Consider the following 25,586-nt stretch of genomic DNA (forward strand, 5'->3'; position numbering starts at 1 on the left):
AACTTGTGTGCAAAATAGTAGAATATTATTCATATCAACTATACATCAGTGGTTCAGTCCTGTAAGTTACTTCATCACATTACTATAGCATTACAGCAGCTTAATGCTGGTCATAGAGATAGAACACACAGAACAGACAGCTCCATCCACAGGAGATTAACAAGCAGTCATCCTCCCTGTCCATCCTCTCTAGGTCTGTGCATGGGGGAGGACCTAGAGAAGCTATAAGCTAAGCTAATCACATTACAATCCTACAGACTTGTTGCCGGAAGCAAGCATAATACAGTAGTACACTCCCATTCAGTTATCCGTCAGCCTGCTCTCGCTATTTAAACCCAGACGCTGTTCACTCAGGAAGCTGTTACTTGATGACAGAAGAAGACAGTAAGCCATAAGGAGTGATCTAGTGGTTCCTACAGGCCAGGGGAAGGGAAGTATTAGATGGTACTGTAATAACTGTCTGTGTCTTGTGCTGTTTAGGACAAGTACCTACAGTAGCAGGTGGATATAGCCTGTATAGGATACAGTACACAGCAGTAACTTCTGCCATTGTCCATTTGCATCTCAGAGAGTGTATATATTATATTACATTTGTACACTCTCGGTTAAATTAAAGTGAAAATCAGTGACTCTTAACTTGTAATTAGATTAAAATGTACCCCCAGGATTTTACAGTAAGGAAGATTGGGTGGATCGGAGAAAGGTGGTTTCTCTCATCGGCGTCATCGCTGATGTTTGGTTGAATTGAAAGGGCTTCATTTCTAAACTGCATGACAGCCCGGATAAGACTACCAGAGAACAACAGGAATAGAATGGAGAACATAGGCGACACGGGGGGTCTGCAGGTGCTCTACCTGCACAGCACCGGTGAACACTTGCTGCAGTGGCTTGTGAGACCCAACACCAATGTCCAACAGGACATCGTAGATTTTTGCAATACAAGCCAAGTTAGCCAACATGTGTTTTTGGGGTAGAATCCCCAAACCATCTTTGGATTCTGTTTTTAGAATATACCATCTTATGATGGTTGGCTAGTAGAGTGGAGTGGACTAGTAGGTATAGCACACCAGGCACAGACTACATTTCCCAGCAGCACTATGTGGGGGAGGCCTGTGTTTGGAGGCATGGGCAGGTACAGGCCGTTTCCCTGGCAACACATGGTGGGCGTGTCCAGGGAGGGGATGATGCCATTAGGAGGAAGAGGCTCCCACGCCTTAAATCAGGTTTGTGTGTGTGTGTGTGTGTGTGTGTGTGTGTGTGTGTGTGTGTGTGTGTGTGTGTGTGTGTGTGTGTGTGTGTGTGTGTGTGTGTGTGTGTGTGTGTGTGTGTGTGTGTGTGTGTGTGTGTGTGTGTGTGTGTGTGTGTGTGTGTGTGTGTTCTCTCTAGACATGTGTAGGGTTTTCAACTAAATCTACTTTGTCAAATCTTTTCTTTACAAATGAATAAGGTAGACTACTGTTTTTTTATTTATCCAAATGGTGTGTTGATATTGAAACCACAACCAAGTATATTCTAATACAGCATTCTTCTGTTGAAGTTGTTCTTTGGTTGTGTCCTCATCAGAACATCTCTGTCTGTCTGTCTGTCTGTCTGTCTGTCTCTCAGATTGTGGACATGATGAGGCAGCTGGATGATATGAAAGTCCAGTATGAAAGAATGGTTTCAGATCTACTCCAGTGGATCCGAGCCAAGGTAAGGACAATATTAGTATTACTACTAATAATATTGAGCTTGTAGATCATCTATTTTCACTACTTTCGTTGAAGAAAAGTAATTTCACAGGGGGACTGCAGCAAGAGGCTGTGGCTATTTGGGGGGTTATGTTAAGGTTCAATATTTATCCGAATAAATATAAAGAGGTTAAAGATGTTCTCTTTTAAACATGTTGATTCGACTGACTGATTAACTGAATACATGAATAAATAAAATATTGTTTGACTGGCCTATTGGTTGTCTGATTGCTTTTTTTTTTAATTCATTGATAGATGTATGTGATTGATTGATTAATTAATTCATTAATTAATAACTATAGTCATTCATTCATTCATTCGTTCATTCCTTCATTGTAGATATTGGAGCTGAATGACAGAAAATTCCCCAACTCTCTGAAACACATGCAGACTCTGGTTTCAGCTTTTAAGACCTACAGGACTGTTGAGAAACCACCTAAATACCAGGTCTCTCTCACACACACACACACACACACACACACACACACACACACACACACACACACACACACACACACACACACACACACACACACACACACACACACATGTTATTCATGTGTTCATCCATCCCTTTATCTCTCCACTGCCATTGTACGTACATTCATTCATTCATTCACTCACTCACTCACTCACTCACTCACTCACTGTCTTTCATTTTTCTTTCTCTCTAGGAGCGTGGTGCTATTGAGGCCCATCTATTCAGTCTGAGGACACAGCTAGCAGCTAACAACCAGAGAGCCTACATGCCTCCAGAAGGTACATATGCAAGCGCGACGCACACACATTCTAAATAAATTCTCACCACAAAACGTTTACTGTTGATGTGTGTTGACGTTTGTCTGTGTGCTTGCGTGCGTGCGTGTGTGTGTGTGTGTGTGTGTGTGCGTGCGTGCGTGCGTGCGTGCGTGCGTGCGTGCGTGCATGTGCGTGTGTGTGTGTGTGTGTGTGCGCGTGTGTGTAGGGAAGACCCTCAGTGACATAGAGAAGAGCTGGGTGTTGTTGGAGAGAGCTGAACATGAGAGAGAGCGTGCCCTGCAGGAGGCGCTACTGAGGCTGGAACATCTGGAACAGCTGGCGCAGAAGTTCGCTAGGAAGGTCAGTCATGAATGAACGCGCTCTTTAACTCCTCCTCGTATGGAAACTGTATTATGCTCTCGTACCTGAAAAATTGAATTATCTGGTTCCTGCCGGATAGCAACGATATGATGATAATAATGGAAATAAATTACATGTTTTAACACACACAGAGCATGGAGCTCAAAAAGCTGTATGGGCAGCAGACAGTATAGATACAAACTAATTATAATATTGAAACGAGTGGTCATTCATTTAGCCTTTTATTGAGAAAGAGATCAAATACAGAAAGCTGAGAGGGAGACAATGTAGGAAGGACAGGCAGCAGGAAAGCTGAGAGAGAGACAGAGTGTAGGAGACCAGCAGGAGACATACCAGCAGGAGACATACAGTACATAATGGGTCCAGAGAGACGAATGCTTAAACCATTAGGTCACTGCTACAGTGCTACAGTATGTCAAGTGACTGTCTGTCCTCTCTGTCGTCCCCATAGGCAGCTTTGAGGGAGAGCTATCTGGAGGACACAGAGGTGCTGATCAGGAGACAGGAGGTGAGAGGACTGAGCAGTCTGGAGGACGCCCAGGCCGCCTCTCGGCGCGTGGAGGGCCTCGGGACAGACGCCCTGGTCAGAGAGCAGCGCTTCACGGCCCTCACAGAGATGGCCCACACCATAGAGACAGGAAACTACCACAGCAAAGAGGAAGTCATCAGGAGGTGAGACAAGACACTGCCAGAACATTGCGAGCACAAAATAAATAAATAAAATAAGAGCCTTCCATGCTCAACTTTAAAACGGCTGTGCTCACTTTATGCAACAACTTAAAGCTGCAATCCAGAACTTGTTTTAATGAATAAAATGTTATACGTTAGTATGTTAATACAATATAACTAGCACATCTGTTTACAACTATTGATTCATATAAAGACTTAAAGGGATAGTTCACCCAAAATATATTTTTTTCCCCTATCGATTACTGACCTCAGGGAGATTTGAATTAATTTTGTTTTTGTTTTGTTTGTTATTTGAAAAAACGAAAACTAAAAAAAACATGTTAACATTGTAAACATGCATGCGTGTCTTTGTGACAGCATAACAAATAAAGATACTCAGAAACTTAAGGAGTCTGATGAATCATTCTCTGTAGATAAATAACACCTTTGGGAACAGAACTGCCCACTACTTTATGGCCCTCTAGGGAAGCATCATTTACCGCTTAGGGTTATAGTTTGGTCAAGGTTAAGGTTAAAGGTTAGGCATGTGGCTGTCATACATTAGGGGGTGAAATCAAAGGATGCTCCTCACAAATATGCTGATAGGAGTTTGTGTGTGGGAATGTGTGCGTGTTCCAGAGAGCTCAACATCAGACATCGATGGAAGGACCTGCTGAAGCAGTTGGACGAGCATAAGCGGATGCTGGCACACGCAGTCCAAACGTTCAGTGTCCTCAGAGACATAGAGCTGGTCTCACAGGAGCTCAAAGAACTGCAGGTACAGTAGGCTATCAGGGTGTTTTACATGGCGTACAGTAGGCACAACCTTTAGACTTGAATGAAGCGCTATTATTATAAGTAGGGCAGTACACACAACTGAGTGAATCCAAGACAAGTCTGAATGTTGAATCCTCTATAGCAGTGGTTTTCACCCTTTTTCATATCAAGGTCCATTATATATTCGGCATTTGAGCCAAAGACCATTTGATGAGATTTAGTCTCTCAGACCCAAAACGTATATTTTGTTATCGTTGGATACGATTTCTGCCCACGACTCCATGCTGTATTGATGTGTTAGAAGAGATGACAGGCGAACGTAGATCAAAATAACAATTCTTCTACATTCTATAATTTCTTGTAAATTATGTAATGCAGATGTTTAACAATAATGTAACTCTTAAGAGCATAAATTGATCTTGTTTTACAGTCTCGAGAGTTAAAGATCTATAATGGTTCATTTAGTTACCAACTCTTCATTTACCTGGGGACCACCCACCTCAAGGTCCCCTGCTCTATAGTAGTTGGACTTTTCATGCATTCCAGTGATGTAGTCTGTGGCGTATCCAACCATCCTCCACTTAGTTGTTATAGCCAGTGTTTGTACAACTTTACATGGCTCTATAGGCTATTTCCGAACAATATCTACTTTGCAAAGGTCACTGTATGTCAACAACTAAGTCTCAGGAGGTATCATGATTGAGCAATCTTGCCTGACTCCATCTTAACCCTGCAAGGCCCAGGACTCCTACAACACCATCTGATTTTTTTTTTTTTTTTTTTTGGCCAGTAGAAATTAATTCGGGTCTTGCAGGGTTAAATGGCCTTTCCACTGCATTATTCCTTGAAGGAAATAAGACATTCTGACTTTATGAAAACTAGATTAAATGTGATTCAAAAGACTATGATTCAAGCTATCCTGTCAGAATCACCCATACACTCCTTTCCTCTGTGTGCAGGTCCAGGCTGGCTCTACAGAGCAGGGCAAACAGCTTGCGGAGGTCGAGTCTATGCTCCAGAGGCAAGACCTGCTGGAAACTCAGATCTCCGCACACGGAGAGACAATCGCAGCCCTCAGCAACACCACCAGCAAGGTACTGGACACACATACACACCACAGGGATCCAAGCACCATAAATGAGTGTTTTCAAAATATTTTATCTTAATAGTAAACTAGTAAATCTGATTTAGCCAAACTAAACTAAAGTGTTTGTTCCCAGGGGAAGGCCAGGGAGGCCCAGCAGGTTCAGACCAGAGTGAAAGCCCTGAATGCCCAGTACCAAGCTCTGGTCTCCCTCAGCAACAACAGGTTCACTACCAGCCAGTCACAATATTATACACCATTAATCCATTATCACTCACTACCACCGGTGAAAGTTACTAAGTACCTTTACTCAAGTACTGTACTAAAGTACAATTTTGAGTTATTTGTACTTTACTTCCAATTTTCCAATTTTCTGTATTTTTACTTTTACTCCACTACATCTCATAGACAAATGTTTTATACATTTGAAAACTTGTGAAATGGGACATTCTGCATAATGAGTACTTTCTACTTTTGTTATTATAAGTTTGGTGCCGATATTGTTGTACTTTTACTCCAGAACATTTTGAACATTCCAGACTTTTACTTGTAGTATTTCTACATAGTAGTAGTAAAACATTTGAGTACTTTTTCCATCACCGCTCACTACCTGATCATCTCATCTCATCTCGACCTCACCTCATCCCTCGTGCTCTTCTTTCCATCCGCGTCTCCTCTTCTCTTCCTCCTTCTCTTCCCTTTTATACATACATCACCCCCTCTCTCTTTCTCTCTTCTCCCTCCCTCCATCCCTCCCTCCTCCTCTTCACCTGTGCAGGAGGAGACAGCTGGAGGGTCAGCTGAGGCTGTTTGAGTTCCTCCAGGAGTGTGAGGAGTTGGAGGCCTGGGTGTACGAGAGGTGGCTGAGGCTGCAGACAGCAGGCCTGGGAAGAGACCTGAGCCAGATCACGCTGGCCTTGCACAAACACAAGGTCAGACTCACACACTAAGCACACAATATCTCTGGTCGGTAATTAGCAAAATGTCTCATAAATGCTCAGTAAAACTGTTTTGGGATTTAGAAGACATTTTGTAGAATCAGCCTCAGGGCTTTTCTTTTTTCCTTTTTTTTAATATAATTTTTATCCCACGATTTTGTAACCCATTTTTCACCCAGTGCCAATTACCTATGTAATCCTGGGCTCTGCTCTCCCTCTGCCGCGCTTGGGGAGACAACGGACTGACCTCATGCTTCCTTCTATGCATGAGGAGCCCAAGTTGCTTCTTTTCACCTGACAGTGGAGATTTCCCTGGTTTGGACGTAGCGCGTGGAAGGAACACGTTATTCCAACCAGTTCCTTTCCCTTCCATTAGGCGCCCCGGCTGGCCAGGGGGAGGCATTATTGAGACCAGGATTACTGCATGTTTTTGTGAGGGTATCTACCCTAGGAGACACGGGGAGAACATGCAAACTCCACACAGAAAGGCCCTATCGCCAACCCCACCTAGGGTGTGGGCGCTGATGACGCGGAGGGAGGAACACGCCCCCAGTGCCCACAGCGTCCCCCGGCAGGAATCGAACCCAGGACCTTCTAGCTGTGAGGCGAAGCACTAACCACCGTGCCTCAGGTCTTATTAATGGTTCTCTTCCCAGGTTCTGGAGGCAGAGATCCAGTCCCAGGAAGCTGTGTTCCAGGGCGTTGTGGGTCGAGGGCAGGATCTGGGCTCCAAGCAGGATCAGGTGGGTCAGCGGGCGGTGCAGAAGTGGGTCAAAACCCTGAAGAAACAGTGGAACCACCTGAGAGATGAGGTTTTGACCCGTCGCAACAAACTACACGCCGCCAACACCATCAAACAGGTGAGTGTTAATATGTCTAATAGGATCAAAGAGGTTAGTATTAAACGACAACTTAGTTTGTTTTACAACAAGGGTTCATGTTTTAGATTGTGATTAGAGAAAATAAAAAATGAGTGTTAACAGCAGATGTGACTTATGGGGTTTGGTAGTGTTACTCTAAATAGTAATGAAGAAATCGCCGGCTTATTGTGTCTAAAGAGACATATTTAGCCACTTGTCCTCCGCCCACTGAAATCAAAATCGCTAAAATGAAAGAAACGATAGAAAGCAGTAAATGAAAGAAAAACACAAAGTGGCCTGTAAATGTCCATTATATTAATGTTGTCTGCAAAAAGCAACCTCATGGTGGCGCTAGAAGAGGGGCATGTGAGAAATCAGGGGTGGAGGTTGTGGATTGCCAGTCAAGGAGTGTGTGTGCAAAGTTTGGCATGGATGGGGCAACGGTGCCAGAGATAAGTGTAGGGCCAAAAGTGTGACGTGACGGACAGATGGAGGGACTGACGGAGGGACAGCCGATGGAGGTTTTTATAGTAACCAGCCCCCATAAGTCACATCTGCCCATGAAAGATTGCGGTGCGTCTTGGGAATGGGAAGCGGGAGGTAAACAACGTGTCAGTCTACGACACACAGTAATGGCAGCAATGGTAGTAATTCATTTATCTTTCCTGTCCTCAGTATTTCGCCGAAGTGACAGAAGCTAACTCATGGCTGGGGGACAGGAAGCCCCTGTTGACCAGTGAAGATCATGGGAAGGATGAGTCGAGCACAGCAGCCCTGCTTCAGCGCCACCTGCGGTTGGAGAAGGAGATGGCGGCCTACGCCAGTGAGATAAAACGACTGGCAGAGCAGGCCAGGAGCGCTGCGCAACAGGCTCCTCTTACTGTGAGTACTGGCCTCTAGATCAGTGGTTCTCTACTCTGGTCCTGGGAACCAAGACTGGTTGCATTCACCTGGTGTACCTGGTTTACTTAATCATACATAATTCGATTCAATTCAATTTTATTAAAGCGTCAAATCACAGAAATTTGTGTCAAGACACTTTACATGTAGAGCAGAGACCCGACCCTGAGCAGTGGCAACGATGAAATGCAATGCAATATAATTTAATAAATAAACATACTATAAAGCAGACAGACGGAAAGACAGTTAGACACACAGATAAACAGGGATGATGACCATCATCACTGGTGATCACTCAAAATTAAATATGATTGTCCTGTTGGTGGGTTGTCAGGTGTCTGTAAATGACAGTTCCATTGCAGTGGTGGCATTTATAGTAGGAATGGTAGTGTTAGTTGGAGTTAGCCTTGTAGGTCCTTTTTGCTGTGCCTTCATAGACCAATGACCATCCTACTCCACAGGTTTCTGTTAACCACTTAAAGCCTCTATACTTAGTGAAACGGACCAGAGTACGACCAGACTGGCTCTGTACTTGATCTGCTCTAACAGTATGTCCTTCTACACCAAATCTCTTCGATCCTCAAGCCCACGGTGTGCCACGTTGCAATGTGTTGTAAGCTTGTAGATCGACTGGCGAATGTTCCCCCCCAGAATAGGGGTGGTACAGTATATGGTTCAAGTGGTTAAGACTTAAGAGCCACCTCCACAGACACACAGACAAAGACATACAGACAGCTAGACCGATGTAAAATCTAACAGATAACATTTTATGACACATCATTATTTTGTCATATACTCGTATAAATGAAGTGCCTTTCCTGTTTCCCTCTCCTGGTGCAGGCTGAGGCTCAGCAGAGTAAGATGGCCCAGTACAGTGACTCCTCTGGTGAGGAGGAGGGGCCAGGAGCAGGGAAGTCACCCAGAGCCAAACGTGGGGCAAAAGGTTCCTCTTCCTCCATTCAGAGCCAGGAGGTCAAAGCTAAAGTCCGCTTCAGATACAACAAAGGTACTGCTTTACTTCCATTTTGTCCACACTACAGTATATGCCTTTTCACTATTCATACTAGACCCTTACCCATCCCCTCACCCATCCCTAAGGGATCCTTACCACCCCTTCCCCTCCAGCCTTTTACAGCAATCGGACGCTGCAGGCATGATTTGAGGCATTGTGTTCCAAAAATGTGTTTTGCAAAAGTCTACCTGCTGGCGGCGCTATAACATGCCAAGGTGAAAAGGGTGGCATTTGTTCCTTGACCTAGTGGGAATATGTGTGGCTAATTTCATGGTAATCGCAAGCCGCATTCATGATTTGAGACATTTTGTTCCAAAACAGAGCAATCCTGCAAACTTTTGAGGCCAATATTAGCCAATTAGGATGGAATATGAAATATCGGACAGATCGGGCTTGATCACATGACTGTAGAGTTACTGTATACTTATTTGCATGATTTGTGGACAAAATCTGTAGGAGTAGTGTACAGAAATGTTGTCAGCTTCATGGTGGTGCTAGAACGGGGTCATGTGAGAAATGTGAGGCAGAGGTTCTGAAGTGGCATCCAGGGAGTGTGTGTGCACAGTTTGGCCGCGCCCGGGCCAACGGCGCCGGAGATTAGCTCGTAACAAACTAATCGAACACGCGGATGGACACACGGATGGACGGACAAGAGCGAAAACATACTCTCCTGGAGGAGACAATAACAGAAAAGAAATGGGAGAGGGAAGGGAACCAATGGGAATGAACCGCCTCCTGGTTGCTCCTGCAGGTGAGGTGCCCTGGGAGCGTAACGAGATCGTGAGCGTCATCTCCACAGAGCAGGATGGAGACAAGGTCCTGGCCAGAGACGGAAGAGGACACCAGCAGGTCATCCCCAGCACATACCTCCTCGTGCTCCCTTCTGCGGTACGCCTCTTCATGTAGACACACTTCTACTCAATAGAAACATTTTTAATAACCGCCCCTACTCGATCATACTACAGTAACGTTTGATGTAGCACTTGATCGTACAATATCAAAAGGAGCAGACCTACAAGCTCGAAATGTGCTTTTTTTTCCAACACTGAACTCTGAATAGGCTCCCTCCCCTGCCTCCCCTGCCTCCAACACCACTGGGGCAGAGAGCGCAACCAGGAAGCTGAGTCGACCGCGGCGTAGACGCTCGATGCGTCGTGGCACAGCTGAGATCCAGACCACATGGCTGCCAGACCCCCACTACCAGAGAGACACCATAGAAACTACACAGGCCACCCTGGATCAGGACTACAACTCCCTGTATAATTTAGTTAAGGTGAGAGGAGTGAAAATGTTGTTTGGTAATATTTGAATATTACATTTCATATCAGATTATTTTTGTATATATTAGAATTATACTGTATCAGAATCTTAATGAGCCTTTGAAGGCTAGGTTCATTTGTTAACCGGCCTCCTATAGTTTCGAATAGTTTCAATGAACAGATTGTTATTCATATATCGGTTAGAGACTAATGCTGTGTTCTTGATTTACCTACAGCATATGATCCTAGATTACTGAGGCACTACGTCTCTCTGCATGTGATGCATGTGTTTACCTTGCAGTAAGTCGCTCTGGTTAAAGAGTGTCTGCTAAATGCCTAAAATTGTCTTTAGCTAATTTAAAGATCCAGGAAAATATATTCAAGGATCAATAGTGGTTGGCAGAATGTTAACCCTTCTGAATGTTGAAGAGCATCTGTCTGTGTTCGCTTTAAAAGAATATATATTTTAAAAGATTTGCACTCATAGCGTGGCACTCGGTGCCGGGCTATGAGCTATTTTCGAATAGCCAAAGCATTAAAAATAATGGTTAAAGTGGTAACGTGATACAGATGCGTTCTCGGCCTTAACGGGTTGTTGTTTGGCTCCTGAGTGAACTGTATTGTCTTCAGACTAAGAGGAGAACTCTGGAGGAGATGGTGCGTTTACATCGCTTCTATAACAGCTGTCACGAGTTTGAATCCTGGATGGAAGACAAGGAGAACGTCCTGCACACCTTCAAAACCACCCCTGACAACATAGGAGTGGTACAGGCCAAATACGAGGTACTACCCCCCCCCCCCCCCCCTTTTATCAGTCTCACTTTCACCTGTGTCATAATGGGACATTCTAAACACAACTGCCAAATAATGAAGCAAAACCCACTTATATTAAATATTACTATAAATTAAATATGAATTGATATGTAGAGATGTTAAAAGCTAACATAGTAATTTCTTTCGCACTGATTTCACGTCTGCATTCCAGAACTTCCTGACTGAGCTGGCAAGTGGACAGGCTCAGCTTGATGACATCATCACATTGGCAAAGGAGTTGGTGAAGAGCCGCCACAGCAAACAGAAAGAGATACAAGCCAGACAGAGACAGGTCTCACTCAGGTAAGACTCACTCAGGTGGGATAGTGGGACATGCTGTATAGTAGGATAGAGATGCAGATCTCACTCAGTAAAGACAGACAGACAGAGAGACAGGAGACAATCATGTCACGGACAGCGTGAGAAGGTGAAAGAGATGCAGGTCTCATGCCTGGTGAGGAGTCTTGATTGATTGATTGAATATATGTCCCGTTAATGACTGGCTGTTATGACAAAAATTAAGAATAGTAAAAGTCAAAACAACAGTCAAAACAAAAAAATGTAGTACAGCACAAGTACAGTCAAACACCCTGCCTAAAAGGAACACGCAAAAAGTTTCTGTTGGAGGTCCTTGGTATTCGATTCATCGACAAAATAGCAACAAATAAATAAACCTATCATTGCAATATTATCTTAAGACAGACATAAGCAGATGAAAGAGACATGTACTGTAGGCACATTTTAGTGAAAAGTTTAGTGAAAAGTTTAATGAAAATTTATATTTTACTATTGAAAATAATTTAAACAAATTAAACAAGCGATAAATAATTGCAAACATATTTATTATGTAATAATACTAATAGAATGTGAAAATTAAATGTTACATTTGAAGGGATTTGAATTCTATTTTTAACCACCTGAATCACCTGAAAATGTCAATGTTAAATAACGTCAGCATAATAAACAGGAATGTTATTATGAATAATGTTTGTAATATTTAACATAAAAAACATGAAGCAATAAAAGGAGTATGTGATGAATAGCCTGAATGAATATATAAATTATATATAAAATTAATAAAGGTGAATTGTTTTTCTTTTTTTCTTTCTTTTTCAGGTGGGATCGTGTCCAGAGGTTGAAGGACGAGAAGGGTCACGAGCTGCTGAGTACAGCTGATGTTCACTCCTTCCTCCAGAGCTGTGAGGAGGCCAGAGGACAGCTCCAGGGGCAGATAGAGCAGCTAGACACCACCGACATGGGCTTCACTCCCACCACCTCCAGCCTGCTGGTGGAGGAGAAGAGCCTAGCTCAGGCCCTCAGGGACATCCAGACGCTGGAGGGGAAGATAGCCTACCTGAAGAATGTCGCCAAGATGTAAGGCTCAATAACGCTGCTTTCAAGTGTGTCATTAAAGCTATGGAGGCTACTTCCTGAAGAGACGGCAGATACGCTGTGATTGGCCGGTAGTGTATCATGTGTGTATGATCCGCGATGTGATTGGCCAACGTATACACAACGTATACAGATGATGCAGATGACGTAATTTTGCCGGGAAATCCTGCCCCTGTCACGGCTAAGTAGAAAACATATAAAGAAAAGGCTTTTGGGGCTGAAATTAACGGATTGGGGGTTCTAAAACTTTAGCGATTTAATAGTTAGGACAATTTTAAGATATGTTTTATAAAAAAAGTTACATAGTATAACTTTAAATGACATTTAATTAGTCCCTTGCTCAATTCACCCCCTCTTCCACGCCCATTGAATGCTAGTGCTGGTTTGGACAAAATATCCACTACCAATGAAAAATACGATTCTGTATTTTTATATGTTTAGTTCAGCAGTGTGACCATTTCATGGCTAAATCAACGTAATGGTGTTCCTGTGTGATAGGAAGCAAGACTGCAGTCCTGCCGAGAGTGCTGCCATCATGGATGAGGTCAGAGGATTGGAGGCTCTGCTCAAACAGGTGAGAAGGCCTTCTATCATGTTGGTACCTGGTTACAATTTTGGGCCCTCAGTCGACGGACTGAGGGCACCTGATGCCTTCATGGCGCCTCATGGCGCACTCTGCTGGCGCATAAGTAGGCCATACATGGCCTACTTGCAAGTTGACACCTCAACAGTTCTAGTTTGTATTTAAAATTGTTCATTTTCACATAGTGTAGCCTAACTATGTAAGAGCTTGAAACCCCGTTCTCCCGTTCAAGGTGAAGCAGCAGGCTGCCGATAAACAGCGCCACCTGGAGGAGGCCAGGCGCCTTCAGAGCTTCCAGCTGCAAACCAAAGAGCTGCAACTCTGGGCGGGGTCAGTGCAGGACCGCCTCCTACAGGAGGAGTCAGCCACCGATGTAAGCTCCGCCCTCAGCCTGCTGGAGCAACACCAGGAGCTACACCAGGAGATGGAGGAGAAGAGGAGCAGGTGAGGAGAGGAGAGGAAAATGATCGATCAATCAATCATTCAATTAGCGCATTAGCAGGCCAACCTTCCGTTTCACGTAGTTGTATCTGCATCCTTTATCGTTGTTGTCGGGTGGAAACCTTGTCCAAAACCGTCGTTTTGTACTCATCATTTTAAAAACTATTCTGGTGTCGCTGGTTAGATTCCCGATCCGGACGACCTTTGCCACATGTCATTCCCCATCTCTCTCCCCATTTCCTGTCAGTCTACAGTCTACTGTAAAGGTATAAAAAGCCCAAAAACAAATCTTAAAAAAAAAAAAAACGTGAAAATAGGGGGCGCCGGCTGGCCTACTGGTCCGGGTGCATAGCACTTAAGCCCTTTACACACAGGCGCGTTTATCCGTACGGATAAAACGGACAATTTCACTTTTTAAAAAGAAAACAATGATTCTCTACGACCTCATGCACACCGGATCCGAATTGGCCGTGCGACGAGTGGCTGCGGCCGTGCGTCTTTTTCTCGATCGAACCCAGTTCGATTTGTGCGTCTTGTCGCATGCGGTAAAAAACTCATCACTCCTTTTATGACTCCTTTTGGGATCCGCAGCGCCGCTTCCGCACAGCATTGCACACCAAATCCAATGCGTTTTATTCATGCAGCAAACGAAAAAAACGCAACTGTCCTGTGTGCAAAGGGCTTTAGGCTTTGCCACATAGGCATGGATGCCTGGTGGCGTCGCCGGTTTGATTCCCGATCTTTGCCGCATGTCACTCCCCGTCTCTCCCCACATTACCTGTCAGTCTACTGTCCAATCAATAAAGGCATAAAAGCCCAAAAAACAAATCTTTAAAATAGTGAAAATAGCCAATCTACAAGCACACAATGCCTCGCAACGTGTCCTGACAGTGACGATATGTTCTTCTAATGTCCATGATCTCTACTGATGTCTCAATCCTGATGTTTTGTCTCAGACTGAAGGACATGGTCAGGCTGGGTAAGTCCCTCCAGCAGACCTCCGCCGGGAGGAGAGGGGGCGTTGACATACAGCAGACCTTGGACAAGCTCAACGGCGATTGGTCCAAGCTGGAGAAGATGTGGGCCAGTAGGAACAGGCGGTTGGAGCAGGGGGTGGAGTTCCAGAGGCTGAACCAGGAAGGGGACAGGATAGAGGCAGCGCTGTCTGGACACGAAGCCAGGCTCCGAGTCAAAGATGTTGGGGTGAGAACGATAGTGGCCGGCCTGCCTGGTTTTGTCCAAACAACATGTTGTTTTGGCAAACATGTTGCAGAGCCATGGTGTTTAAGATAATTTACAGGAAACCTGCTTGCTACAGACAACCATCTAACCTCCCTCTGCACAACTGCCATTTTGATGTATTATTTGATGTTATACATTCTATATCTGGGTTTATTCCTGTGTTGTAGGACTCCGTTGACAGCGTCCACAGTCTGCTGGGCAGACAGGAGGAGCTGGAAGATATGTTGAAGGCTCTGGAACAGAGAATCAACCAGTTCTCTGAACACAGCCAGGAGCTCATCACCAAGAAACACTACGCTGCCAAACAGTAAGACAGACAGACAGGCAGACAGACATAGACTTGGAAATATTGTATAATTACTTTTATAGCTGCCTACTTGCCTTATTGTCTCGGCCATACAGAAAGCCATGGCCGGGACTATGTTTTTCACCCTGTCTGTCTGTCTGTCCGTCCGTCCGTGTGTCTGTGTGTGTCCGTCCTCGTACACACACAGGGCATAGCTTAATGAAATGAACTGCTCAAATGCGGTTTGATTTTTATTTGTTTTTCAGTATTCAGGAACGCTGTGAAAGTATCCAGGACAGAAACAGGAAGCTGTCAGAGAGTAGCAGACAGCGGAGGAACCTTCTGCTGTCCTCCAAGAAATACCAGGTACAAACCTAACTAACTAACACCATATACATAATGTATCTCTCCATAATATTTTACTTTTTATGTTTTTTACAGTATGTAGGCTACACGCTGTCAGCTGTTGGACTGTATTGCACTCTGTTGTGCCTTGTGTGTGGCAGGAGTTCCAGCGAGACGCCGATGAGCTGTTGCTGTGGATGGAAGAGAAGATGAAGGTGGCAGAGGATGAGTCTTACCGCGACCCCACCAACGTCCTGCGGAAACTGAAGAAACACGAGGCGGCCGAGCGAGAGATGCTGGCCAACCAGGTGTGGCTGGACAGACTCAAGAAGGTGAGACAACCAGGCGTAGGCAGTGGTGGAAAAATACTCAATGTACAAGTATCAATAATGCAAATACTCTGTCACAAGTAAAGTCCAACATTCTAAATGCACTTAAGTAAAAGTACAAAAGTATTGGTGTCAAAATTTACTTTAAGTACCCAAAGTAAGGGTCACCCGCTGGCCTACTGGCCCAGGCGCATACCACTTAGGAATTGCCACATAGGCATGGATGCCTGGCGGTGGCGCCGGTTCGATTCCCGATCCAGATGACCTTTGCCGCATGTCACTCCCCATCTCTCCCCCCATTTCCTGTCAGTCTACTGTCCTATCCCATAAAGGCAAAAGCCCCAAAAATAAATCTTTAAAAAAAAAGTACCCAAAGTAAAATTACAAAATGTTTGTAAATAGCAGATCTACAAGCTCACAATGTGTTGCGAATGCGATGTGATGCGTTGTGAGCTTGTAATCTGCTATTTTCAAACAGCTTAGGTATGAAATAGGTCTAAAGTAGTTCATGTATGTTTTATAATAATATTATCATTTATATCTGCAAAGTAACCAGTAACTAATAAAGGTTTCAAATAATTGTAGTGGATTAAAAGTACAATATTAAGGATCCGAAATGTAGTGGAGTAGAAGTGAAAGTGTTGTCCCATTTTTTTCTCTCTCCTCCTTTCTCCCGCTTTCTCCCGTCTCCCTGCTCCTTCAGCTAGGAGAGGAGATGCTGTCAGAGGGACACTACAACAGTCAGAGTATCCGCAGGAAGTCCTCTCAGGTCAGCAGCAGATGGAACAGACTACAGAACAAGATGGCCGAAAGGGGAGACAAACTGAGACAAGCTGGACAGCAGGAGCAACTCATGGAACTGCTGCAGGTGCAGTATCTAACCAAGAAGAGACCTGACTGACTTTGTACACCCAGGTGTGTTTTTAACAGAACTTCCCCCTGTTCGCAGGACGCTAAACTGAAGACAGAAGCCACCCAGAGAATGCTTCATAACGCCGCCAAGGGTCATGATCTTCGCTCCAGCAGACAGTTGCTCAAGGTGAGGTGACCCTCAGCATTCAGCGCTGTCTACCTCTTAGCTTTACTACATTGTCTCCTTCTCAGCTTTCCTAATACTGTCTCTCAGCTTCCATACTACTGCGTGTCTCTCCTGCATTGTCTCCTTCTCAGCTTTCCTAATATATTAGGAAAGCAGTAGGCCTAGTAGTGAAGCTGAGAGACAGTATACTTACTGTCTCTCAGCTTCACTACTAGGCCTACTGCATGTCTCCCCTGCATTTCCTACAGTCTAACTTCGTACTGTATCAATAATGAAATGCAGTATAATGCTTGTTCCAGTTTGAAACAAAAACAAAGGTATTTTATAAGAACCACTTAACTAAAGTGACTTTATGAATGATAATGGAGCCAGCTGTTAAACATGGTGTTTTTGTCTCTCCAGGAACATGAACAGTTGGAGCAAGAGGCCAAGGAGCTAGCGGAGAAGATGAACTCTATTGTTAGCAGAGCTAAACACCTCGCTACCAACCACTTCAACTCACAACGCATACTGCAGGACACAGACACATACCTCAAACTGTGAGTATACCAGGCAAGCTTGTCTAGAATTCCCGGAAATCTCTGTGTTGTCTGTCTCTCTATAACATTATCCTATTATAATATAATATACTATGTCTGTGTGTCCATCGTATCTGTCTCAGCACCCATTCTTGAGAAATGGGACAAATCATGTCCTACCAAAACATTTCAAACTAGACTGCACTCTGTCGAGGTGCCAACTTGCGTCTTGTGCACTCGTGACTTTGTGCCAGCAGAGCTAAAACTGGGCGCACTCATCAAGGGGGAGGTAGAGATCAGAGGATCTCCCTAAAATATTGATAAATACGCAAATCTCCATATATGGAGCACGCTGATGTTACCTAGACTCAATATTTGGGCATTCCTGACACTAAAGTCCATATATGGGCATAAAAGTAACACAGACAGACAGTCGGGTATAACAGGTACTCTGACAATGGGTACAATGGGTATTAAATAACTGGGTGGGGCATGCATTTCCAATTGCGAATGGCGGGCACCAAAGTGGTCATCTGTCCCAAATATGGAGTTCCATATGTATCCACAATGGCCTCCAAGTACTCTGAAGTATGTTTGATTTGTAATACTAGTCATAGTAGCATAGTAGTAACACAGTAGACATTTTTTCAGAGTGGCTCTGTAGGATGCTAGCCATCTAGAAGAGGGTCTGTGGTAGCATAGCCTAACACCACAACTCACAACACACACTACAGGACGTAGACAGTAGACACATACCTCAAACTGTTGAGGGCTAATTAAATCCCGAAACCTGCAGGACTAATCAGTGCCAAAAGGAGGCTTCACATCCGCTTTATCACTTCTCATGCCGGATACTCCTGATCAGAGCTTCCGTTTCCCAGACTATGGAGGAAGCATTTGCAAAAAGTGTGGGAGGCAACAGTCTGGCCACGTTAGACTAGGGGTCCACTGCCAAATAGAGATTACAATTTGGGGGTCCTTCCTTTTTCTCACACACACACACCCCCCAGGAAAAATAAGTCTCTAGCAGCATTTTAACATTATTCATACATTTAAAGTTTCATTTCAAATACCGTCCGCTACCAACCACTTTCCACATTAGCCCACACCACCCTCTCCCCCACAGTCCTCCTCTCCTTCACCGGGGAAGGAACTTGCAAGCTCATTGGTTAGTGTGTGCCGTTGCCCTGCCCATAGGAAGTGTGTCGGCTGTCCCGATTGGCTCTGACCCGGAGGGTAAATGAAGAAGGGGCTGAACTCCATGGCTAAGGCTGACCTTACCAGGCCCACGCCCCCCACCCGCTCTGAGCAGGGGTGGTACACCCGTCCACTGGCTGGGCGCATGTAGAGGCTCTCTGGCTGGAATGGCACTGACAGCATCTCTCCTCCCCCGCAGTAGGACAGTGTTCCCACGGACCCCCCTGAGCCCTGCTGTAACAGGTGGGTAAACACCAGGGGGCGGTCATCACAGTGCAGGAAGTTCCTTTCCCGCCCGCACAGCGACAGGAAGGGGAAGTCCTCCTGGTACCTCCCGCTCTGATTGAAACGCAGGCGGTCGAAGAGGAAGGCCAGGAAGCGCTTATCTTTGAAGCAAGTGACAAAATTCTTCACTTTGGTGTCGTCAAGGAACAGCTGTCCTTGGTGGTCGACGTAATAGAAGTATTCACGGATGCGAGGTTCGGGGCTCTGGCCCTGGGTATAGGTGACGTTGGTCCGGAAGGAGTTGATGTTACACAGGCGCCGTGCAGCCTTGAGTCCACTGCTGACAGCCAAAGCCGACGGCCACAACATGACGGAATGAGTGGAACCACACTGAGATCAGAGGCGGTTACGACTAAAACCAACCTGGGATCGGGTTCCAGATGGGATAAGCAACACACACACAAAACAGATCACTTTGTTCAGTACATAAACATATACCCGAGTGTAGCTCTGTGTTGTCACGTTGCGTACAAACCGTCAGGAATTTACCATTCAAAACAAAACATCACCAGCGTATTATGATTTATTTGCCTAGTGCAGTACCCCTGAGTAGGCTGTTGGAGACCAGTCTGTGACGTCAACACTATGACATCAGTCATCTCCATATTTGGATAGTATTATGACAGAAGTACTAACCAAATACGGATATGAGTGATGTCATAGCACTCTGGCTGTATAGAATGTATAGGGAATGGCAAACAAGTATGTCATGATGATGTCATGATCTGTTGCCTGTACAATATATAAGTCTGGGACGCGACAACCGAGAACCAGTTCAACTTGTCAACTGCTTGTAATTTAACCTGCAAACTGCAAATTCATTCGAGATGGCCGGAAAAGTGTTCCTAAACGTCAGGCATCAGAAGACCACAATCTTCGTAGAAGCCACGGAGTCCATGGCTGTATACGAGGTGAAGCGCATCGTTGAGGGAATTATCAAGAGAGCACCCGAAGAACAGGAGCTCTACAAAGATAATCAGTTGATGCAGGATGGCAAAACTCTCAAAGACTATGGCTTCGCTGAAGACAATGCGGGACCTCATGAACCATCTATAGTCGGCTTGGCTTTATGCAATGATGAGAAGACGTTTGGCCCGGTGCAGTACGCCGCGTACACCAGCCCAACACCAGTCTGAAGCCTCAGGATTCTCAGGCAGAATGTTAGAGAGGCAGGGGCTGAAATGTCTAAAATGGCCTTTTGATGAAAGGGCAGGGGCTCAAGCCCCTATTATGTCAATGAAGAAATATTGGGAAGAGGCGCCCCGGTGGCTTGCCCAATAGAGTGCATGCCATTGGGACCAGGTCCTTGCCTAGCCAACCCAGGTCCTTTGCTGCATGTCCTCTATATCTCCTGCCGATTTCCTGTCTCCACTATCAAGTAAATGCTTGAAGTATTCCACTAAAAAAAGAGAACAAAACTAGAAACAATGGGGAGGAAAGATTTGCTGTGCAAAGGGAGTTTGAACACATCACTAAGGTATCCAATGAAGACGACAGCCAGCCCCATGGCCTCCCCTAAGTAACAAGAAAAGAAAAAAAAATGTCGTCAACCAATCATCAAGGATGATGATACACGAAAGAAGAATGGAACGCTCAACACGCTTTTTTTTTCAGTACTTCCGGGTACATTGTGGAACAAGACTCTGGGAGTGGAAGTGTGAACATCAGTATCTCAAGTCATCAAGATGCTGTCAAAATACCTAAGCACTACTTCAGCAAGGATGCTTGGAAGACGACCTTACAATGGTGAAACACTCCATCAGAGTATTATTTTTTTCCTTCGAACACAGGGTATGGATAGCAGTGCTTCCCTATGGTTTGTCACAGCATCTGACCACTAAACTAAAAGTAAAGCATTCTGACCCCTGGGGGTCTGGCGACCCCCAGGGGTCCTTTGGGGTCCCAGGGGGTCCCCAGAACCACTTTAACCCACTTCGACTATTTGAAAATAACAGATCTGCAAACTCACAACATGAATGAGCTTGTAGATCTGGTATCTTCCACAAAATCTTAAAAAAAGGATATATACACAGTATATTCTATATTGTCACCTTAAAGTAATGGCTTATGTTATTTTTTGAGGAACTTTTCCTATAAAAGTATAAAACCATCTCAAGAGTGTGGCTTGTGCCAAGGTCTGCCATTTTCTTAGGCCAATTCTTTTTTTTACCCAGGTTTTGGGTCCTTCACATTAAAAGAATGGAGAACCATGGCTTTACCCAGTTACTTGAAAGGCTCGATGTATGGGCAAGAGCAAATTGTCAGGAAACTGTCAAGACCGATAGATACACAACAGAAATAAGAAGAGTGTTCTTTTGGGTTTTCTGGTTATTGGGTGAAATAGGTAGAAAGCACTTTATTAAACTAGAAATAGAAAATTGGAAATTGCAAGTGTGGTTGCCGTGACGCGAGTCACACTTGCAAATGAATTCCGTCTTACCACATTCAAGTCAATGGGGAAAATGTATTCACTAATAAATTAATGCCCATATATGGAGATCCCTGATGTCATCAATATTAAGCCCATCTTGGAATACCCATATATGGATACAATGTGTCAGTCCCATTTGGTCTATGTTGTCATCTCCATATTTGGGAGAAGTTAAATCTTTAATTAAAGCCAATAAAGAAAATTAATTCTCGAATAAATGTATATAAATTAAACTATACTGTACAACGCCTCTCTTAGAAATGCACCCCTGCGTGTCCCGGTGAAGCCGTCGATTTGACATATGGTCAAAGTGCCACCAAAACTGTGGGAGGAGTAGTGCGGCAAAATAAAGTTTATCTGACGTGGATGTAAAGAATAAAGTCGGATAGGTACTATAGTCTGGTTGCCATGCAGGGGCGACAACCACACTATAAGAACCTTTAATGAATACAAATTTGAGTTTAGACTTTCTATTGTTCATTGATACTGAATGTAATTACTATGCCTGTGTCCTGTCTTGAATTTCATCCAGTCCCACCTATAGTTACATCTCTCAAACCAGATTATCCAATCCAGTCCAACTTTATTTATAGAGCACATTTAAAAGCAACAGAGGTGACCAAAGTTCTCTACAGTGAAAAGTAAAGACATAATACAAAAAGAATAACCCCACCGTAAAACACCAGAGAAAATCACAAATAAACTCATTAAATCATACTGGATTAAAAACAGAGAGTGAGGAGGGAATCTTAACATGGGGGGGGGGGGGTCCCCATAAAGGTGTGCACAGCAGTAGTGTTCTGTACCAACTGTAGGCGATTAAGACAGTCCTGGCTAACCCCAACATAACATGAAGTGTGGTGCAGTAAACAAGGCAGGTGGTAATAAAAGTGTGAATAACCTTTTCAAAATCAATAAAATAAATAATGGTTACAGGGAGTCCAGGTCAATATGGTAAATGTTGGCAGCATCACTAGGTCATGAAAGTGATGGAAGAGGTCAAAAGGGGGTGAGGTATGTGTTCTAATGGTCACAATCTTACATAAGCGCCTGTTGTTGGTAGCTGTAATGAGCTCCGAGTTACTAGATACCCCTTCACCTATTAGGGGACCCCCCGACGCCGTCCGGAACCCTCCTCAGGTCCTAAGCCCAAGAAGTTACCAGATCTTTTTTAACAAAACACTAACACTACACTATACCTTTAAGTTAACACAAACAGGTGTTATAACCTTTCTCATTTGCATAAACCTACTATTACACATATACATATACATATTTACATATTTACATTACATATACTTATTTAACACTAACATAAATACACTTCTCTGAATGAAAGCTGAGCTATCAATGAGACCCTCTTTAACTGGTGAATATTATTACTTTCTGCAGCAACTATTTATTTTAGAGACCAGGCTATGCACCTTACTTTAGAAATGTAGACCTTAGGTCTGAATGGAGAATGCAAACCACAAAGACCATGTAAAGTATGAGTCTGACACCTAGCTCTCACCAGGGGCTCGGGAGCGACGCCGCTTGACTTATTAGTACAAACCGTCCAGTGTGAACATCAGTTCATCCGGTTTAAGGGGTTTGGAGATTTGTACTTATATTCTGCCAAGCTCGCCCACCAACTCAGCACGCGCTGAGTTGGCTTCTGAGAAGGTGAAAAGACTTTTACCTAAGAAAACACTCTTGTTGATTCTTACCAAAAGCCTCACTCAGTCCCACAGCCAGGAGATGATTCGAGTGCCTGAAGGTGTTCAAAACCTTCCTCCCATAAGTGCAGCCTTCCCCGTAGGGAAGGAGAGAAAGTCAGACCTTAAAAAGTTGTAAACTCTTAAAAAATGAGTTCAGACAGACACCAGATAAAAGTGAATAATAAAAAGCTTTACTGGTAAAAACAGTTACAAAATATAAAACCACCAATACAGTAATTGGCAATGAAATAATGAAGAAGTACAATATAAGTACTTGACTAAAAACAGAGAATCTAACAGAGTCAAAGTCTCTCTAAGTACAGGAACAAGTGGTGCAGAAATTGCACTAAGTACAAAAAGGTCCATCCCCGACCCCTAACGGGCCGGGGATAGCTGCAACAACTCAACTCTACAAAAAGACCAAGAACAACTCACAGGAGACACGAAGCAGCCTCCTTTATACAGTAGTCCGTCGTGTCACAGTGACGTGATTTACACACACAGAACTTTAGTTTAGCACACACATACTGACACTCGCTTGCGCACGTACATGCACTAACACGCACATCTTTGCAAAATCAGACATTCAAGGTCAGGCTAGGACTCCCCTATTCATGCGAGACTGGGGAGTGTCCGCTCTTGCATCAGAAGTCTTCTGGGAAACACGCTCTTCCCAGGATGTCTTATCTCATGTTGACGGATAGGAGATAACAACACGGACCAAATGCTAGGGAATCTCCCAGCACGGGCTGGCACCTCAGTCCAAGATTTGTGTTCCCAGACAGAGAAAAGATAACAGCTCGTTAGCGTGGCCAGCTGCATTTGATGAGTCATCTCCAGTCCAAGGCCATCTTGGAGCTGGATGCCTCTCTCTCTCCACTCAGCAGACACAGTGCACAGGGTTCCAAAAGACAGGGTGCCATACACCTGGGGTCACAGTCGGGACCCCTAACAGTAGCCATGTTTCCTTTAAACTATTTTGAGAAAAGTACATTTTGTTGTACACTTGTGTTCAAAGACAAAATAAAATCCATCCATCCATCCATGCATATTCTGAAGAAAACAGTCTATGGACCTTTGCCATCACATAATGGATTTGCAGAGGTAACTATTGTGCTTATTGTCTATTAGTCACAGAGAGAATACAGAAGCTTAATCTGTTGTGGATATTCAAATCCACGGCGTCCAGGCGTCTCCAGAATCATAGGGATGTTGTCCAGTCGTCGCTCGTTAACGATGTCTTCGAACGCCTCAAGTCCGATCTTTCCCTTGCCGATGTCCTCGTGGCGGTCGAGGTGGCAGCCCAGCGGACCTTTGGAGTCATTGAGGTGAATGGCTTCGAGGTACTGGAGTCCCACGACCCGGTCAAACTCGTCCAACACGGTCTTCACGCCGTCCACGGCGGTCAGGTCGTATCCCGCGGCGAAGGCATGGCAGGTATCCAGACAGACTGCCACCCTGCTCTGGTCTCTCACCCGGTCTATGATGTACCTCAGCTCGGAGAACTTGCCTCCGACGGTAGAGCCTTGGCAACACATGTTCTCTAGCACCGTCACCACGGCAGGCACTTGGCGGTGGGCGTGGTTGATGGCCGTGGCGATCCTCTGCATGCATTTCTCTGCGGTGATGGTGCCCAGGGAAGAGCCGGGGTGAAAGACGTACAGGCGGAGGCCCAGGGCATGGCACCGGCGCAGCTCGTCTATGAGCAGGGCTTGGCTCTTCTTGAACACGCCGCTCTTGGGTGATCCACAGTTCATCAGGTAGGATCCGTGCGGCACAATGTGAGCCGGGTCAAAGCCATGGAGTTTACATTGCTCTTTGAACTTGGCTGCTGCATCGGCGCCCAAGGGAGGCCTCTTCCATGTGCGCTGGGAGCCGAGGAAGAGAGCAAAGCTACGGCCACCGATGTCTTTGGTGTCTTGCACTGTGTTCCATATCCCATCTGCAATGCTAACGTGAGCTCCGATGTATTTTCTACTCCCTCTGTGAACTCGCTTCCTTTTTCTTGTTACTTTCTTTCTTGCAGACATGAATTAATCCAGTTAATGCTGCCGTTCTTGTTGCCTCAATGACAGAATAATGCCTCAAAAATCTCAAAGAAATATCACACTATTTTTTCCACAATCCTGCCACAGAGACTGTAGTTCCGCCTGGTAAAAACGGAAAGCTTTCATCTGCTATATAACAACAGTACTATGACTTCTGTAACCGTTGCCAGAGTATTTGGAGGCCACTCTATGTTGTCAGTACTATGACGACAGTACTGCAAGTAAAAGACCTGGTGTGAAGTGAGCGGTGCAATTTATGAGTTAATTTCATTAAGCGTCCCGCTAGCCAATCACAACTTGGCAAATGGGACCCTGGGCGTACAACAAACTTTGAACTATTTGTGCCATTTCTTTCTAGTTTGTGTTTTATTTTGTGACTTTGTGATTTTCTCTGGTGTTACTGATTTTTTTGTCTTTACTTTTCACTGTAGAGAACTTTGGTCAACTCTGTTGCTTTTAAGACAACAGGGGGTCCACGGCCAGTCTCATCGTTAATTGATGAACATCTACAAAATAGCTTGTCACGAAGCTGGGGTACCCAGCGTTGCCGGGGTTATTGTGTGGGTAAAATAGACATAAAGGGCTTGGA

At 44.7% G+C, this 25,586-nt stretch overlaps 3 protein-coding genes across 3 annotated transcripts in view; 1 reads left to right on the plus strand and 2 right to left on the minus strand.

Annotated features, from left to right (window-relative positions):
• Positions 1-25,586, plus strand: part of sptbn5 (spectrin, beta, non-erythrocytic 5) — a gene marked incomplete at both ends in the record, with an annotated part of 73,956 nt that overhangs the window by 14,571 nt on the left and 33,799 nt on the right. The window contains 26 exons of the mRNA XM_080751077.1: positions 1,606-1,692; positions 2,070-2,177; positions 2,405-2,489; positions 2,695-2,828; positions 3,301-3,521; positions 4,158-4,296; positions 5,255-5,389; positions 5,516-5,604; positions 6,158-6,311; positions 6,974-7,177; positions 7,853-8,059; positions 8,918-9,083; positions 9,841-9,977; positions 10,150-10,362; positions 10,979-11,131; positions 11,334-11,464; positions 12,278-12,535; positions 13,052-13,127; positions 13,369-13,580; positions 14,534-14,780; positions 14,987-15,126; positions 15,372-15,471; positions 15,612-15,782; positions 16,483-16,647; positions 16,729-16,818; positions 17,221-17,357. Of these exons, the coding sequence (XP_080607203.1) occupies positions 1,606-1,692; positions 2,070-2,177; positions 2,405-2,489; positions 2,695-2,828; positions 3,301-3,521; positions 4,158-4,296; positions 5,255-5,389; positions 5,516-5,604; positions 6,158-6,311; positions 6,974-7,177; positions 7,853-8,059; positions 8,918-9,083; positions 9,841-9,977; positions 10,150-10,362; positions 10,979-11,131; positions 11,334-11,464; positions 12,278-12,535; positions 13,052-13,127; positions 13,369-13,580; positions 14,534-14,780; positions 14,987-15,126; positions 15,372-15,471; positions 15,612-15,782; positions 16,483-16,647; positions 16,729-16,818; positions 17,221-17,357 (3,959 nt within the window). The remainder of the gene's footprint in view (positions 1-1,605; positions 1,693-2,069; positions 2,178-2,404; positions 2,490-2,694; positions 2,829-3,300; positions 3,522-4,157; positions 4,297-5,254; positions 5,390-5,515; positions 5,605-6,157; positions 6,312-6,973; positions 7,178-7,852; positions 8,060-8,917; positions 9,084-9,840; positions 9,978-10,149; positions 10,363-10,978; positions 11,132-11,333; positions 11,465-12,277; positions 12,536-13,051; positions 13,128-13,368; positions 13,581-14,533; positions 14,781-14,986; positions 15,127-15,371; positions 15,472-15,611; positions 15,783-16,482; positions 16,648-16,728; positions 16,819-17,220; positions 17,358-25,586) is intronic.
• LOC308305455 (UPF0598 protein C8orf82 homolog) lies at positions 18,435-19,127 on the minus strand (the record flags this gene model as incomplete). Its single annotated transcript, XM_080750252.1, has 1 exon — positions 18,435-19,127. The coding sequence occupies one exon, from the start codon at positions 19,125-19,127 to the stop codon at positions 18,435-18,437; it is 693 nt and encodes a 230-aa protein (XP_080606378.1).
• Positions 24,077-24,979, minus strand: LOC308305456 (putative endonuclease 4; the record flags this gene model as incomplete). The annotated part of the gene is made up of 1 exon (XM_080750253.1): positions 24,077-24,979. One exon carries the CDS (start codon positions 24,977-24,979, stop codon positions 24,077-24,079), a length of 903 nt encoding a protein of 300 aa, XP_080606379.1.

Source organism: Nannobrachium achirus, assembly GCF_963921795.1.
Source record: "Nannobrachium achirus genome assembly, chromosome: 20".
Lineage (NCBI taxonomy): Eukaryota > Metazoa > Chordata > Actinopteri > Myctophiformes > Myctophidae > Nannobrachium > Nannobrachium achirus.